This window comes from Ambystoma mexicanum, chromosome 12, assembly GCF_040938575.1.
Source record: "Ambystoma mexicanum isolate Mex_15411 chromosome 12, UKY_AmexF1_1, whole genome shotgun sequence".
NCBI lineage: Eukaryota > Metazoa > Chordata > Amphibia > Caudata > Ambystomatidae > Ambystoma > Ambystoma mexicanum.
The window spans coordinates 880,524,058-880,541,361 of record NC_090936.1 but is presented as its reverse complement, the minus strand read 5'-3'; the positions used below and the strand labels follow the sequence as shown (position 1 = coordinate 880,541,361).

Below are 17,304 nucleotides of genomic sequence, written 5' to 3'. Positions count from 1 at the left end.
TGTCATTTTCAATGTGTTTTACTTTTGTGTTCTTTGGTTATGGAGTTTTAAAACAACTCCAAAGGCATCATCTTTTTCTGTGTGTGTCACAGCACCTTCAGTCTTCCCAAGGTTTAAATACCTTCTTTGGAACTGGCTACTGTCTCCCAGAGCATGTAAAGTTAAATTGACTTTACTAGTCTCCTTAAATTTACTGACCCAGCACACCCTATCTTCCTATAGAGTGCTGGAGGGGTTGCCTAGCATCCCCTCAGTCAAACCACTCATGTAACAGTCAAATGTTACTCTTTCCTACTTTAAATGGCTGGTGATCAAACTACCATGATTTTTCCCGACCGCGAACAACGGTAGCTAAAACTCTGGTCAGCCATTTTTTCCAATATGGCACCCAAGACCTATCTGTAAAAACAGACTCAGTCAACTTTTTTTCGCCATTTATTTTAGGAAAGGTCCTTCTTGTGTTTGTCTCTGAGTGCCAAACCAGGTTTGGTCCCTTTATTCATTGGTGAAGCCCTCCTCTGGCGCCTGAGTGTCTGGAATGGACATGATGTAAGGGAGGTTCCCGAAACTCCCTGTGCTTAGTCTACCAAGAGACCTGAATGCACTCTGACATGATTGGCCGGCTGGCTGTCCGGCAAGGACAGCCACCCTGCTGTTTGATTGACAGCCAGGCTGGAATGAATGGGGAAAATCTTTTTAAAAGCAGGTCTCTGGGACTTGGAAAGCAGAGTCGACCATTGGAACGAAAGAACCGAAGACGAGCTGAAGGAAGAGGACTGCTGCAACTCCTGGACGACCGGTGAAGCCCTGCTGCAGGTCCAAATTGCCTGAAACTCCATCGACAGAGAAGCCCTTCAAGGTTAACTTCTTGCCTTGAGTTTGATGGGAACAACCAACTCGCAAGCCACCTGGACACCGTCCCAATCCTGGTCGAATTTTCTTCAGAGTGCTGTTGAAAACCGGATAGCCAGTGGAAAGGAAACCAGCTGGTGGGCTTCAAGGCACTCGCCCCTTAAACCAACGTTTTGCCAAGATTGTGGCCTCATCCCTGGGCAGTGCAGCAACCTCCCGACGTCGTCCTTCTTGTCCCCACGACTGAAGCTCAGGAACAGCAAGATCTGCTCGAACTGCCAGGAACAGCTGCCTCAGCTACAGCTGAGCTTCACTTTAAAGGTACTGTGCAAACGCAGTCTGGAAATCTTTTCAGTCACTGCGAAAGTTTGTGAAACTTTCCCGAGTTCGAAGGCTTGTCCTTCCCTAAACATTCGTTTAACATTTCGCCTAGCCAAACTCTTGTAAACTCTGTAGCAAAGACTTAACCGTTTACTACCAGAAATGTGCTATCCTATACAAAGACTCTGAACCATTGACTTTGGCCCAGGCCTATGAACTGAATTGCTGGTTGTAGTTCACTGAAACCCTGTGCCCTGCCTATGAAAGTATTAGTGCTATTGATTCTTATAACCTTGTCTTTTTACCCCTTTTTAAAGTATCTGAAGTGCCATTTTGCTCCCACTTCAGGGGAGCTGAACTTGTTCAGTAACTTATTGGTTGTGTATTTGTGGTGTATTAGTATATGATATTGAGCTGCTCTTGCTAGTGTAATGCTTTCAAACTGACTGTGTGAATAAATGTATATTCTTTTACCAAGAAACCTTGAGTAAGTGTTTGTTTGAACCATTGTATTTGTTGGTCCTTTGTGTAACTTGTTCTACTGCTCACTAAACTCTTGAGATAAGTCTGGCTTCTCAGCCACTGCTACCACGTAACTGCAGTACAGGCTTGTACCAAAGGTGAAATTGTACTGACAGTTGTAGTCTTAATTGCATGTAGTGTTCCCAAAGTGTACTGCATGTGATTCTGCCTAACATTTTCCACCTCCTGAAGAAACCTCACCAAACTTGGCAAGAACATTCAGAGTGGGCCATGTACTTTTTGTTGAGGATTCGTCCACTGGGAGAGAAGTTATAAGTCGCCCAAAAAGAGGTCTTCCTATGATTTTAGCAACTTAACCATAACTACACGCCCGCTACCCCTGGGCCATGTAATATACATATATATACAATTAATAAAACAAGCTGAGCTATATACCTATAATAACAAATGAATATGTACTAAAAACAATCCTTGAATTGTACTAAACAATACTAGTGACGTACAAATATATCTATATTATTTTTTCCAACTGTGAGGGAGGCAGGCTGTCTGTGTGTATATATAAAAAAAAACTACAGGGTTTAAAACAAAAAACGAATAACAAAAATATTCTATCAAAAATAGTTTCTTAAATAACTCTTCTTCTGATTAGGCACCATTATGAAGTTTTTTTTTGTACTTCTCGGTTACTTCGGTTCCATGTCATTTCGTCATCCCCCCTTTTTTCTGACGGGTGTTTTGCTGCAGGAGATTTGCCGAAAAACGTTGACATTTCTTTTTGATTTACCCCCCCCAAATAATTTCGATGGGAATTTTTTGGCAAAACGCCTACAGTAAAACACCCATTGGAAAAACAGGTGTCAGCAAAAGGATGCAATAACGTTAGTTCTTGGTCACAGTTCTGTGCAGCTCTAGCCCATGTGAGGGGGCCTGTGAGACAAGCATGGTATCAAGAGATGACATAGACAACAGAATTCAAGTTTCAAAGAATGTTTTATTTCAATATCAGGATGTTGTAAGGCCTAACTTGCCCTATTACTAAGGTAGGGAATCTTCTTGCCTTAGGAAAACTAAGGGAAGTCTGTGTCTGTAAGTCCAAATCAAGCCGGTCTTTGTCAAAACCTTTGCTTGCCCTCACATCTAGAAAAACGTGGTGTGGGGTTCTTCCTAGCCAACAAAATAGTGTTCAAAAGTAAAGTCTTGGCTGTTATTAGTTCTCCTTGGGTTCTCTATCGTAAGTTCATTCAGAGACGTCTTTATGGGAGGGCGAAGGGGGCACTTGCCCCCGGCCCCCACCTAGGAGGGGGGCCCCCACAAGGCTGCTGTATCTAAAGAAGTAACTTACATTGTTCACCAAACGTAAAATGCACCTTTTATGGCATGCTGCTGAGACTCTAAGCCTATTTTGTATTTGTTGTGTACAGGTACATTCTGCTCTGCTTTCTGTGTTCACTGTGGCATTCGTAGTTTGTGCAGTCACCGAAGCACAACTCCTGTAGCATTCCTCCTGCAGTGGAAGGGGTTCTAGAGAGAAGACACTGGACCATACATCGCAGGCCTCTGGCAAGCATATTTTTCTGGTACCATGTGTTAATATGCCCGCAAAAATTTTGTGATACAAAAATATCACCATATTTCTGCGGCGATATTGACCCATGGACCCTGCGGGGGCACCCCTGCATTATTTTAAAATGTGCGGGGGACACCCCCTCTCTCACAAAATATCCTCCCCAAAAATATCGCCCAATTGCAAGACAAATGGCCATATGTACGGCATTATTTTTGGTGGGGATATTTTGTAGGGATACCATTTTTCTTATTTGACACAAAAAACTGATTGTACAATTCAAAGGATTTTCTGCACGTCTATAAATAAGTTTCACAAGCCTGTGTTTCGGGTGTATTCAAAGCTTTTAAATGCAAAATAGAAACCTGGATAAAATCTATTAGGATCACATCAATTAAAATAAATAAAGCTAGAATAATTCCTATTTTGCATAATATGCTTCCATAACTTTTTGTTTTTAGAAATTGTCATGTTGGATTATGTGAATTGTGTACTGTGCAGGTCAGTTCTATCAAATGGGGTTATTTTAGTTCATGTTAAGAACTAGAAAAGAAAATGGTAAAGTGCAGACATTGCAGAGTGGGTGCAAATCCCAGTGTCTCCTCTTAACCAATGTGTGATCCGGGTCATCTCATTTAATCTCATATTCCCTAACCTGTCAAAATGACCTGTCCCTAAAACTTTGGAAATTGGCTGTCTTCAGAGGGATTTTGTTCTCAGTGCATCATCTTCAAAAAAGCCTCACTCGTGATTTCACTGGCTCTAGTGTTGCTTCCGCTATAATAATAGTGAATTTTGGTATATAGCACACCAGAGCTACTTTGCTGTCTAAAGCAACACGTATTGATATCATGCCCCTCTTCTAATCTCAGTATGCCTGAATATGGACTTGTTCCTGTTAGCTTCTAATCTTCATCCACTAGATATGCTATGGTATCTGTATCTTTCTCCTTGCTTTCAATTGGTATCCCGTATGCATGTGTGAGCACGTTTGAAGCTTTTAGGCACCCAATTTGAGTCATTTGTCTATTTTGGATTATGTGCACCTTTTTCATACAATTTGTGGTCTGCATTTAGACTATGGCCGCTCTACCTTCCTCGTGCCTGGTATTGATGAAAATTGTGCTCTACCTATGCTAGAAAACAGTTGACTTCTAATGTTGGCCTTGACATACTACTTGTTTATCATTCAGATTACAGCAAGAATTAACAGGGTAGTGGGACAGAAAAGGAGTACCCATGATTATTTTGATCGCTGCAAAGCAGCACATCAAGGTATGGGTTGTATGTACGATGAGGGGTCACAACCAGATATTTTTGATCTTTTAATTCCTTTGGTTCAGTGGGGGGGGGGGGCCCCAAAGGTGTCTGTGCCCGGGCCCTAAAAGTGTTTAAGATGGCCCTGAGTTCATTACAATTCCAATAGCTGCAATTCTTACTAATGTTCTGCCAGGTCTTGAGGCTCGCTTCCCCAAGTTCAATACAGCACAATTCACACAAAAGAGGTCTTGAGGTTCCCTCCACACGGTCAATTGAGCACAGTTCACACAAAAAGGAGTGGTCTTGAGGTTCCCTTCCCCAAGTCAGTGTTTCTCAGTTCTTTCGGTTCTCATGGTCCCCTTCCCCAAGATTTCACTGTAGCACTTATACTGTTTTCACTTGCACAGTTCACTGTAAGAAAACAATATGTCCACTTGACCAGCGTACTAGTTTGCTTTAGCATTCAATTCACAGTTCTCCGTGGTTTATTCACAAGGTCTTTTGCTTGTCACCATTAAGGGCTCCCTGGTCTAGGCGCAGTTGTCAGACCACATGGTCCACACATAACAGGTCGCGCAACCATAAGTCCTGTTAGCCTTGTTTGGCCCCTTCACAGGATCTTCTGCCTCAGGCTTCTGACTGCTCATACTGTTATTCTCTTTGGTTAGTGCATAGTCTTCTGCATCGGTCTTTTGCTTTACCATAGACGTATGGTTCTTTCTCACATTGATAGAACACTCTAGTGATTGTTCAATTTTTCATATGCTTTTGTTTTGGTCACAGTGCTGCTTGCATACAGTCTGACATTCAATATTTCGGTTTCACTTAAAATGTTTGTTTGGTGTTCAATATGTCGTAATCTTATTCAAATAGCACTTTCGTTCAGTTTGGTGTTCAATATAACGTGGTTTCATTCAAACCTCAATTTACATTCAGTTCAGCAATCAATGTAGTTCATAATCATTTAGGTTCAAGGGCTGTTACTTGCCTGCAGCCCCTTTGGAGATGTGAGGAAGGGATAGTATCAATAGTAGACACAATGGATACAAGTTTAGAAAACCTTTATTTATACTTTTGTTTGAGACGTAAAATTCCTAACTGGCCCTAACTCTAAAATGAGAGTAATCGCGACCATTAAACAATAACAAAGGCGTCCAAGTCAGTCTGGTCAAAATAAAAAGGCCTATACTAAGAAAGCCTAACCTTGCCCCCCTTAGAATAACAAATGTGTTAAGGGAATATATAATGAAAATAGTGTCTCAACAGAATGGCTTCAGCACCAACACTCTTGCCAAGGTTCAACCCCATGGAGTCTAGAGAGTTTCTAAAAAAAAAAAAACAAAGGATGGGTGGATGGCACAATTCTGTCAGTCTTGCACACTTTGGCTTACTGGTACAATTGAACAGTTCACTCTTAGGCTTGCAACTTCTGGTAGCTTAATCACTTCTTTAGGCTTTGCGTTTTTGCCTTCAATACTCAGTTGATATATTCTCAATTTCTCATAGTTCCGCACATGCTTTTCTCTGCTGGGCTTGAGCCTGTTTCTCCTTCGGGGATGGGGGGTTCCCTTGCTCACGTTTTATCTCATATCTTTTCTCTGTTGAAGACGTTCAAGACTGCAAGGAATTTACATAGACCTCTGCATGACCACTTAGACCTCTCACTTAATCCTTCGCTTCACAATTTTCTCTCGCAGCACCAATGCCTCTTGGTACATGTAATTCTTATCCTCTCACTTGCCTTCTTGGCCTTTTTCCACAGTTCTTATAATTTACTTTTGTACTCTTGGCATATTTCACATTTCAACAAAGATCACTTTCCTCTCATTCAAACTTCTTTCATTATTGAGGTTACCTTTGACAGCCGATTGCAATATCTTTCAAATTCCATAAACATTTGAGACTTTCGAATGTGCAACTTTTTCTTGCAGGAACACACCAGGCTTCTGGTCACTGCTCATGAGCCTCATGAACAGGCTAATATGGGCCGGTGATCAATTTGGGTGTAGAGGAGCACTCCTTAATTCCATGAACCTTAATGTAAACTCAAAAGCTTACTTGTTAGAATTAAATACAAACTTAGGTGCTAAACAGAGTTTGATTCTGGGCTACAGAATCAGAATAAACAGTGGTTTGAAAAATCACTTCAGCAAAAATGATCATACTCTGTGCACACTTTTAGGCATGAACATGCAAAACACATTATCTTAATGCAATTTTTGCTTTCACATTTTATTCTTAACCAAAAACAATCACCCTTGACGGTCTGGGTAGTATCTCTATTCAGTTTTGTTAGTAATTCAAAAAATACCCATTTTACAACAAAATGTTACATGCGGTCTCGTGTTTAAAACAATATTCAATAAACCAAACAATATATCCGTATTTTCACAACTTTTTCAATCCAAAAGTGTTTCTAATGTCTCTTTAACACTCTTTTTCTTGTTGATCTTTACAGTTTAAAGTCCATAGTTCTCAAATGAAATCAAGGGACTATTGATCAAATAGTCTCTTATCTTTCCGTTGATGCACAACGCGTTTCGGGCTCTCTCTTAGCCCTTCATCAGATGCGTCCAAATTCTATACTTCAATCTGATGTATCTGAAAGTTAAATATATATTTCTATTTAGACCCTCAGTTCATGTTCCATATAGCTTCACAATTTCTTTTGACCAAATAGACCAATGTACCTTAATACTTGTGACTTTCATTCCAGTATCGTATTATTCATCCACTCTTGTGTTTGTCTTGAGTATTACGCCTGATCTGTAAAGAAAGAATATGACCTGGTGTTTCTACATGAATTTTGAGTGTTTATGAGCAGGTTTGGTGCTGGGAACAGTCGCTACATGATAGCGCTGTGCCCCAGTCACCCAACCCTAATTCAGCGTTTTTCATGCTTTACTTTTATATCGTGTCCCCGTTGTCTCAACCGTTGTCTCACCTGACTGTGCGGACCGCTGTCGGCTACTTTCTTTGGCTTGCCCGGAGATCACTTGACACAATGACTCGACCTTATACACAAGGACTACACTTCCCAGACCTATATGTATTTCCTAGTGGCGGAAATTCAATATTCAGCCTAGTCACCCTCTTTGAGAAGGAGACCTTAGAACCCAATGATGTGAGGGGGCAGCTTTGGGGAACCCCGGAGAGGCAGTTGAGATCTGAGGTGCAGCCTTTAGCTGTCGCACACAACGCCTGGGTCCAATTAGCCCGCTGAGCAGGATTGGCGCAATGGTACTCCCCTCCAATGGCTATATACCATGTCGGTGGCATTCCACTCACGAGAAGATTTGCCGGCAACATTTTGTAAAACTAAAAGTCCACACTCTGGGAGATGTGGCACCGAACTGGAAGTTCATCTCATGGACGGAACTGAAGCATAGCGGAGAATGGACCCCTATTACTATGCTCCTGTACTTCCGGCTTTGTGAGGTACTCGATCCTTATGGCCGGACTTTGCAAACACACGTACACCCCCCCCCCCCTTATAATGCTGTATGTCACCTTTCCCCCAACCACAAGCAAGCTGGTCTCCTCTTTATTATCTGGTCACATAGTCCCAACCAGACAGGCAATTACATGAGTAAGTGGGAAAACACTTTAGGTAAGACACTGACCATGCAACAGTGGGATATTGTATGCACACAAACCAGATCTATAGCGATAAACAACAGATTTCGCCTGATAAACTTTACATTTTAAAACCAGATGTATTTTTCACCAGCCCGGCTGCATAGTTTTTACCCTGAAAGGGTCCCCGAGCTGTAAGATGTGGCGAGAACCCAGCAGACTGCTACCACATGGCTTGGTCCTGCCCCAGGGGCAGACTCTTTGGAATCAAGTTGAGGAGAAGTTCTCTAAGATGCTGAGCGCTCAGGTCAATCACTCCCCCAAATTATGACTGCTAGCCCTGGTAGAGGAGGTCCACCGGGCCGAGAAACACTTGGTGGCAATGGCATCCATTGTGGCTAGATCACTTATTGCCAAAACATGGGGTGGGCATAAGGCGCCTAACTATCACAAATGGCTCAACTACATGTCAATGTGCGAGAGGAGGGAAGCACAATATGCACTGGCACACTCATCCAACAGCAGACCATGGGATATCTGGGCCCCTTACAGATCATAATTGCTTACAAGGGCAGAGGAATCGCCATGCCTCTGCATCCCACAGCGCGTGACCCAGATGTGACTTGATGCCATATTAGGAAAAATTACCTGGAGTCGAGTGGCACACCTGATTTGCGGTATCTAATGAAATGTGCCCTTTGGGCACGACAAGAAATACTTAACAAAGTTACAAGATTTTGTTGTTTGTTCACCTGTTTTAATGCAAAATTGTAATAGCAAGGATGCTCTGAAGCAGTGGCCTTCGCCTCAGGGACACGAACAGCCCCTTGTGTGATATGAATGTCCTCTTGTCTTAATTGCGGTTTTGTTTTTTCTCCCTTCCTATTATCCTAAACTGTCTTGACAGGGTTGGGTGGGATGGGTGGTTGTAGTGTGGTCGTGTTGCCACCTCTTTTGGTTGTAGTTTGTTTGCATTTGTTTAAAATGCCAATATAAAGTTTTAAAAAAAGAAAACCTTCATTATAAAATTTTGTAGGGTTGGTGTAATGTCTAAATGGCCCTAACTAGTGGGATTGTTCCCCTAACTGATGCTTCTATGGGCTCTCGATGTCCATAAGTCCAGAACCGAAGTTAGTCTGTGTCAAAACCTATGCTTGCCTTCACTCTAAGGGCTCTTACAGCAGGAGAATACAGTTCACAATGGGTCCCTTCCCCAAGCTCTGACCACTCTTGTTCAAAAAGAAAAGGTCAAAGTTCCTTTTAGGCCTCACAGGGTCCCCTTCCCCAAGCCTTGGCTTTTCTCCTTATATTAATGTCTTTCACAATTTTCTTTGGACCTCTCAAAGTTTCCTCCTCCAAGCGTAGGCTCCACTGGACTCAAACAAAGGTTCACTTAAAAGTTCTCAAACGCAAAACACCAAATGTTCACCTGGTCAGGATGTACCTCTTAAATCACAGTTCCTTCTTGTGTGATTGCAATAACCTTTCATTCACGCCAGAGGATTTTCGCTCCCACTTCACGCAGTGTAGCTCCCCCTTTGGTCAACACAGTGCAGTATCAGAGACTTTCCAGAAAGCAGGGCTTTTGCTCCTTCCATGCATGACCACTCTGATTTCCGACCCCTCTTCTTACACTCTGTACTTTTCTTCTGGCACCTTTTGTTTCCTGTGCCTCTTTCACTCTGTGCTTGCTTTTCCCACATTTCGTCTGTCCGTGCCTCTTGCACACTTTCCACTTTGTTGTGCCTCTTGCACCCTTCTTTTACTTCTGGCCTCCTGTCTCCTGGCTTCCACGGTCCATTCAGCAACCCCAGCTCGCTCATTTCTCTTGGTAGAACCACACCTTTTATACCCTAACTGGGAGTCAAGCGGAGCAGGTGTTTACGGTTAATATCTGGTGCCTGACCTTGCCTTACTCTATTAATGGGACAGCCAAGTGGTGGAGTGTAGTAGGCCTCTCCATGCATCTTCCTCTTCACAGTGTTGTTCCTATGGGTAATCTTTATAACTCTTGGTTGCATCTTTCTCGTCCTAGTGCATGTTGGAAATGGGGAAGGGAAGACTGGGTCAGATTGAAAATACCCCATAAAGGCGGAGGGAGAGTGTGCTTATTTATAATTGGGAGGGGGGATACCAAGTCCTGCCTTAAGGCACTCTGCTCCCAATTCCCTATGACCCTGCACTCAGGTAATCCTCCCCTGCTTGTCCACCACCAGGGTCAGGATCCCAAAGCGATGGCCCTTCCCTAGCCCTCTGATTGGAAGATCCCGGGAAAGTAGGTGGGAGAATACCTTCCAGTGTCTCACAGTTGACAACCCATAAATGGAGAGGAAAGGTGGAATAGGTAGTCATCATGAAGTAGGGAATACTGTGTCTCACCCAGGGGCATTCTCCCCCCAATCTCCAAGGACCCTCCACTCATCACTCAGGTGATGCTCCCTTGCTTGTCCACTCGATGGCCATTCCCGGTCCCCCTGATTAAAGGATCCCTGGGGAGTAGAGGCGATAACACCCTCAGGTTTCTCTTCTACCTCTGGTTCCTGGTAGCTGGGCATGGAGACGGCACACTTGTATTGTCTTATATTGGTGATGTCGACCCAAGAGAAAAGATCACTTCAGTAGTATTCCATTTTATTTCATCTTTTTCTGCGATTTAGCAACACCCCCTGCCTTTCCCTTTCCTGTCAACAATTGACAGAGAGAGGTATTTAGTCATGGACATCAAAAAGTCATGTAACTAACTTATTTTTCAAGACAGTCTTGGCACTCTCTATATCTGTTACCTATTGTGAATCTTCATGGATGGGCCTCCCTGGTAACCCCCACACTTATGGACTGTTTCTGTATCCCTACAGCCCACTACTTGCACTTGACACCTGTTGTCTGCACTCGCACTTGCCACCAGCTGGCCGCACCTTTTACTTATGGCTTTCTATTTATTCTATATATTTTTTGTCTACTGTTGATCTTTTGTACTGCACTGATCCCTCCCCTTACCCCAGCACTTTTTCCCTTCCCCTGCACGATCTCAATGTCACCTGGCCTAGTAAGATTGTTGTCTCTGTCTTCCCTCTGTTCCCCCCTCTCTTGCCTCGTTGCGCCTTGAAACACTTGTGTATAGGCGCGTTATAAATGCCAGATCATATCATATATATATACTGAAAAATGCATTCTTCACATCAATCACTGTGAAATGGGTGGCTGTGGGTTGTATATATGTGTGTGAGAAAAATTGGGCAGAACCCTCTTTTAGTAAGGGGGCCTGACTCTAGAGGGTTAGGAGGTATACAGAAACAAGGAGAGATAGTCATAGGCTACCCTAGACATAGGCGTGACTCGAGGTCACCACACATTTGCAGCAGGGCCAGGTGACTGCTGGCTCCCAAAAAGGAATGTCACCGTGGAAATGCAGAAGTAAACAAAGATTTATTTGAACTTAACAAGAAGACATATATACAGTAGAGGGTGCCGTAGCACGTGGAATATGCATGGTCAAGACTTTTGTGATCTACATATTTGGCGGGTTAGTAAACAGAGTGACAAAATATTTAAATTCTTGTATTGTTTAATAACAATAAATTAACATTGTCCATTGTCACCTGGCCCTGCTGCAAATGTGTGGTGACCTCGAGTCACGCCTATGTCTAGGGTAGCCTATGACTCTATCTCTCTTTGTTTCTGTGGGTTGTATATTACACAATATTGTGGCAGGATTGTGCAATAATGGAAATTCAGCCTCAACAATATTATTTAAGAGGAGTAAATCTTGTATGAAACTCCACGACCCTCATTTTTATTATTTCACTAGATGGACAGCAGTGTTTCAAGGGGGACTCAGATGGCATGATAACTCCCTGCCTCATGGGGGTTTCATATAAGTCCTCATTTGCTTCTTTGGGCATTGTGTACTGTATCACTCTGGGTAAAATTGCCCCCTTCTTCAGTTTTATTTTCACTGCTCTAATCCCCTTTAACAACCCCCATCATAAGGGCTGGTTGTCCATATTGTGCTAGCCACTTTTGCCAAATCTTCCTCCATAAACCATGTTACTTCCTTAGCTAGCATTATCCTTTGTGGCACTTCCATGTACTCTATTTTCAACTGATAACTGATAAGGTGTAGAAAATTCAAAGAGAACCTCATCACCTGAGTCATCGTCTTCAAACAATTTGTCATCTGTCAAGTCAGTCTGCCTGTGTGTAGCATCAAGGACCATCACTGTGCACCAATTCACCACCTCCTCATGTGTTCCCTGTAAAACACGCTGTCCCCTCTCACTACAGCTCCTTCTAACTCAATTGCAATCACTTTTCCATCTGCTACATCTGTAGGTACCTCTGCTCTGAACAGACATTCTGTGGTTAATCTCTATAGCTGTCCTGTAATGCGGGGAAACCATGCTAACATCACTTGTGCTCCATAAAGGAATATTTTGGGATCTGTTGGCACTCCCCTTTGCACTTTCTGCCCATAAAATGCCTGTATGTATTCTCTTGCTGTCTGAAACGGTATGCCTGGTAGTTCACATATCATCCTGTCCTCTGTGAATTATACTGTCATGTTTAATTTCTGCAATATTTTAACGTGTCTTTCGGGAATATAAGAATGGAATAGCTACTGTCTGTTGTCCTACCATCACAGGCAAGCTTGTAGTGAATGGAACTGCATGTGTCACCCCAGAGAACCCTTGTGTGTCCATACACACTCCTGACATTGGAAATTTCCCCTCTGACACAGCGGTTTGCTGCTCCAGTGTCAACTAAGAAAGAAAGTAATGTCCCTTTATAGTTACTCCAACCCTCGGTTCCTGCTCAGCGTCTGTAGTCACTGATCGGATAGGGCACATCAAGTCACTCTGTGGGCTGTCCTACTGCATATACATATTCAGTCCGGTCCCTGTGAAAAGATTCCCTCCAACCACAGTCACCCCTCATATCCGGGGGCGGGGAGGTTTCTGTGTTTGTGGTAAAATGTTTGCATCCCAATTCATCAATGCTTGTTGTGTTTGTACTATGTTCTGTAGTTGCTGTGCCATCTGTGTCTGCTTGGTACGTGGTGGAACCATCTATTGGTGTGTTTGTGGCATTTGTGGTTGCTGCATTGGTTGCATCTGTTGTGCTTGTGTCTGATCTTGTGGATATTGTGTATAGTCGTAATAACCATAACCTTGTTGTGATGCACCATATGGTGATGGATATGCCATCCCTCCTCTTGGCCCATTTTGCATTGCACTTCGCTCCTCTTCCTCCACACTCGTGAAATGTGTGCTACTTTCCCACATGTCCAACATACTGCTCTGAGGCTCCCAGGCCCTCCAAAGCGTGGCTGTCACCCACCACCCCCTCCTTGTGGTGCTCCAAATCTAAATACTCTCCCTCTCGGGGCAAATCGTCTTCCTCCCTTGGGATAAATGTTATTGTCACCTCTTCCTGCAAAATGGCCACCCATGCCTTGCTGCGGCATGGCAGTTCCCTGCACATTGTTCTCTTCTCCTGCATTTATTAATAGCGTCCCTTTAACTGTCATTCTAGATCTTTTTTTCTGCACCAATTTGCTCTTCTATCTTACTCCCTTCAATTTTCTATTGGTCTTTTTCCTGTTTTAACCTACAATGATGGACAGTAGTCATTTGTATCTCTGGCCACAGTCTCATTTCAAACCCCACAATCTTTTGTAGTTGCCTCTGTATCTTTGATTTCTAAGTGCCACTGTATATTACTGTCCTGAATATATGCTGCGGGGTCCTCACTCAGTCTCATCTTTCTGGTCATTTTGGCACGCATGTCTGACTGGTCTGGAAATAGCATCCTCAATGCTTTCTATACATTTGCTCTGCAATTATTAAATAGTGGCTTTTCCCATTTAATGGTGTTTTGTTCTGTCACTGTGGAATACCCTGCTCTCCTCCACATGTCCTCTGCCTCTTCACCTAATATGGACATAAATAGGCTTTTCATGTCACCTGTAGCTAATACAGTTCCAGCTGTTTTTTGCTGTAGCTGGTAGATCCATTTGCCTGTTCCTGCAGTAAGTGATGACAATGTATCCATTCTTATCTGTCTGGTGCAATGGCGTTTAATGTGGCAGCTCTAACCCCTTATGGAGCAGCGATAATTGTGATATCACTTTCTTGCACGATCGTGAAGCTGCACAAGTTCAGCTAAACTGTTTTGCTGGCGTTCTGGCAAGTCTCTTAATAAATATGGTGACCTATGATCTTCATTTATACAGAGTACTGATGTGAGGGGTGGATGTATGCTTAAATTTGGCCCCAGCAAATCTGCTATCTCTCGTACTGCTGGTCCTGTACGATTTATTGGTGGGGCATGCACCGCCTTCTCTTCCCTGTCTTCATCATCAATGTCTACCCAATCTGTCTGTCACTTTCTCCACTCCTGTCATCCTCAAGTATGCGATTAAAAACTCACTCTTATCAGGCTCCATTGCATATGTTCATTCATTACATCTGGCAACACGTCTCTACCCCTGTTTTCTGGGGTTATTGTCCCACTTCCTTTTCCCCACATTTATGGCATATTTCTGCTCACACTTTGGCTTACCTCCTTCCTCCTCTGTTCAGTTCCTTCCTTTTCTCTTGTTAGTTTTATTTTTCTCATTTAGTCTCTTTACATACTCATCCCTTTCTCTTACCTGCCTATTCCTTTTTTCCTTTCCTGTTCCTCTCTCTGCCTTTTCTGTCCCAGTTCCCTCATTCTCTCTCCTTGCGTTTTTGTCTATTGCCTCATATGTCTCTCTTCATTCATTACTGGGACCCTCGGACTCATCCCAGTGAGACTGAAAAGTGGAGTTTATTTGAGAATCGTTACCAGACCATTCACACTCATCCCAGTAAGAGTGAAGTAGAGAAACAAAGCCAGCATCATTATCGTAACAGCCAAACTTGTCTCGGTAAACCTAAATACGATGTACCTATCAGACCCAGTAAAATCAAAGAAGTAGAAAACAGTAAGAATACTTTGAGTGTGCTTCTAACTGGACCAGCCGGGGGAAAAGCGTGCACATTGTGCCAAGGAAAGGTAATGAAGTTGATAAATCGAGAGAAAAGGACCTCAGAAGGGGAAAGCAAGGTGTCAATGATGCATTAGAAAAGCTGAAGAACCCAATTACTGAACTGAATGAACTTGTAAAAGTACTTGCCAAGAACTATCTAAGGAGTAAGTTACTAAACTGACTGTGCCGAAAAGCAGACCACAGGACAAGGGAGTCATTCTCCTGTGCCTTAGTTCCTTTGATAGTAGCAGGGGCAGAATGGGTTAGATTTGGAAAGGGGGCGGATTTTCCTTTTAGTTTTTTTAGGCAGGGAAAACCCATAATTTCGGAAGAGTTGGGAGTTTTGTTAAAAAAATGTGTTCACATAATAAAACCCTTAACATGAAAAATATCAGTCTATATTCTTCTGACCCACCACAGTTCATAAGGAATCCTTTATTTATAACTGTTTACAATTGCACATTTTCCAGTTGTACACTTATTTTATAGTTGAGGTACAATGAGACATTTTAGTAAAAATGTTCTCAAATTTTGGGTGCATGGGCTACATATCCTTTAATTGAGATTTTCATGATCATTGCGGTCTTCAGGCTGTTCCTTTCACTTGTAGTCTCTGCCACAAACACTAGCTATGAGTATTGCAAGGACGTCTACAAATCATTGTTCTGTCTACATGCATGATCATTTGTATTGTTGATACTTTGTTTTTTTAATCCAACAGTGTTCACTAGAATGTGTATGCTACTATGTGACTGCATGCTGTGCTAAATGATATACACAAACTCCGATCTAAGCATCAGAGGGCATTTCTCTTAGACAATTGATTGAGCGAGGGTGCAATTCTAGTGTTCAACCTTTAGAAATCCCACAAAGCATTCCCCCATACTCTGGACTGGCAAAAAGCTCGCACCACAATAACATGGGTAATGGATTAGTGAATCCCTCTTGAAACAAATGAATGAATGAACCTTGCCCGGGGTTGAGGTGGAACCGCATGATAAGCCTATTAAAATGGGAAATGCAACCCGGTTTAGCCTAAATTCCTCAGGGTTTCGTCTTTCGAATCACAGAATAGTAAGGGCTGTGGGGAAACTGATGCAAGCTAATTCCCTTGAAATAACTGTACACACCAGCACATTTCTGCCATTCCCCACCTCACAATTGGTAATGTGGACTCAAAGATTTGCTTTTTGCCTATAAGAATGTGATAATTTGCAGCTGGAGGATCATTGGTCTGGAGAGCCATGCTCATCTATATTATTGGATCAAGTGCTCCCAAAGCTGCTTAACGTAAACTTTGGTCACTCTCCCAACAAAACCAAAATACAGGTCTATGCATTTTAAACACATCTATGTCCCAAATATGTGCTCTGAAGAAACCATTAAAGCTTGAATATTTTACCTTGTGAAAGTTGAATTCGGTGCAATGTACGCATAAACATGCATTCTATAGTTTGTACTGAAATAGTGTTTCTTTTTCTATTTCAGTGCACAGATATACAATTACAACAGTATGTGGAATTGTTGGATCGCTTTTTGTTTTCTTCCTTGGAACAAAGATAATTAATGCGGTCTTGGACTGCCAAAAGAACAGAAAAGCCTACCGATCAGGAGCACATTTCATGGTGTACCCTAAATTATAGAAATGCATGTTCGACCATAAATCTGCTTCTGTAATGGCAAGTAATCATGCACTTTATAGCATAATTTAAAATGTTTCTGTAGTTTATGGTAGATCAAAAAATGTGTCAGCCATCGAGGATGGCTTTTTTTCATTGCCTGTAGTGAATCATTCATAAGCGGAAATGGAAAACGCTCTCTACATATCTTTATGGAACTTGATGGCATTTAATGAAAAAATAAACGAACCTGAATTGCACTGCAAAATATTTACAATGGTGTGTTTATGTACAACTGATCTTTTAATAAAATATAAATAAATATGCATCAACAAAAAATGTGATTAGCATGTTTCTCAGTTTTTTTAACATCCTGTGAGGAGCCAGGAATGAGCCGCGGACACAGAGCTCAATAGTTTTGGCTATAAACTTTTATTCAAAATAAAAGGGGGTTTGAAAATGCCTTGCTGTCCCTATTCTAGGAGGTGTTGCCCTACCTCAACCAAAACTAAGGATCTGTCAGCTGTAAAGATGTCCAAAACGAAAATGTCCTGTATCCGAAATATTATTCTGGCCCTCACATTCAAAGAAACTCTAAGGTGAAAAGGATATTG

The 17,304-nt window shown here is 42.4% G+C and overlaps 1 protein-coding gene across 3 annotated transcripts in view; it reads left to right on the top strand.

Moving 5' to 3' along the window:
- Positions 1 to 17,009, top strand: part of LOC138513069 (uncharacterized) — a 1,355,028-nt gene extending 1,338,019 nt beyond the window's left edge. For all 3 annotated transcript variants that reach the window (XM_069627754.1, XM_069627753.1, XM_069627752.1), the window contains one exon: positions 16,560 to 17,009. In XM_069627754.1, coding sequence (XP_069483855.1) covers positions 16,560 to 16,714 — 155 coding nt within the window. In that variant the 3' untranslated portion in view covers positions 16,715 to 17,009. The remainder of the gene's footprint in view (positions 1 to 16,559) is intronic.
- Positions 17,010 to 17,304: the final 295 nt, after the last annotated feature.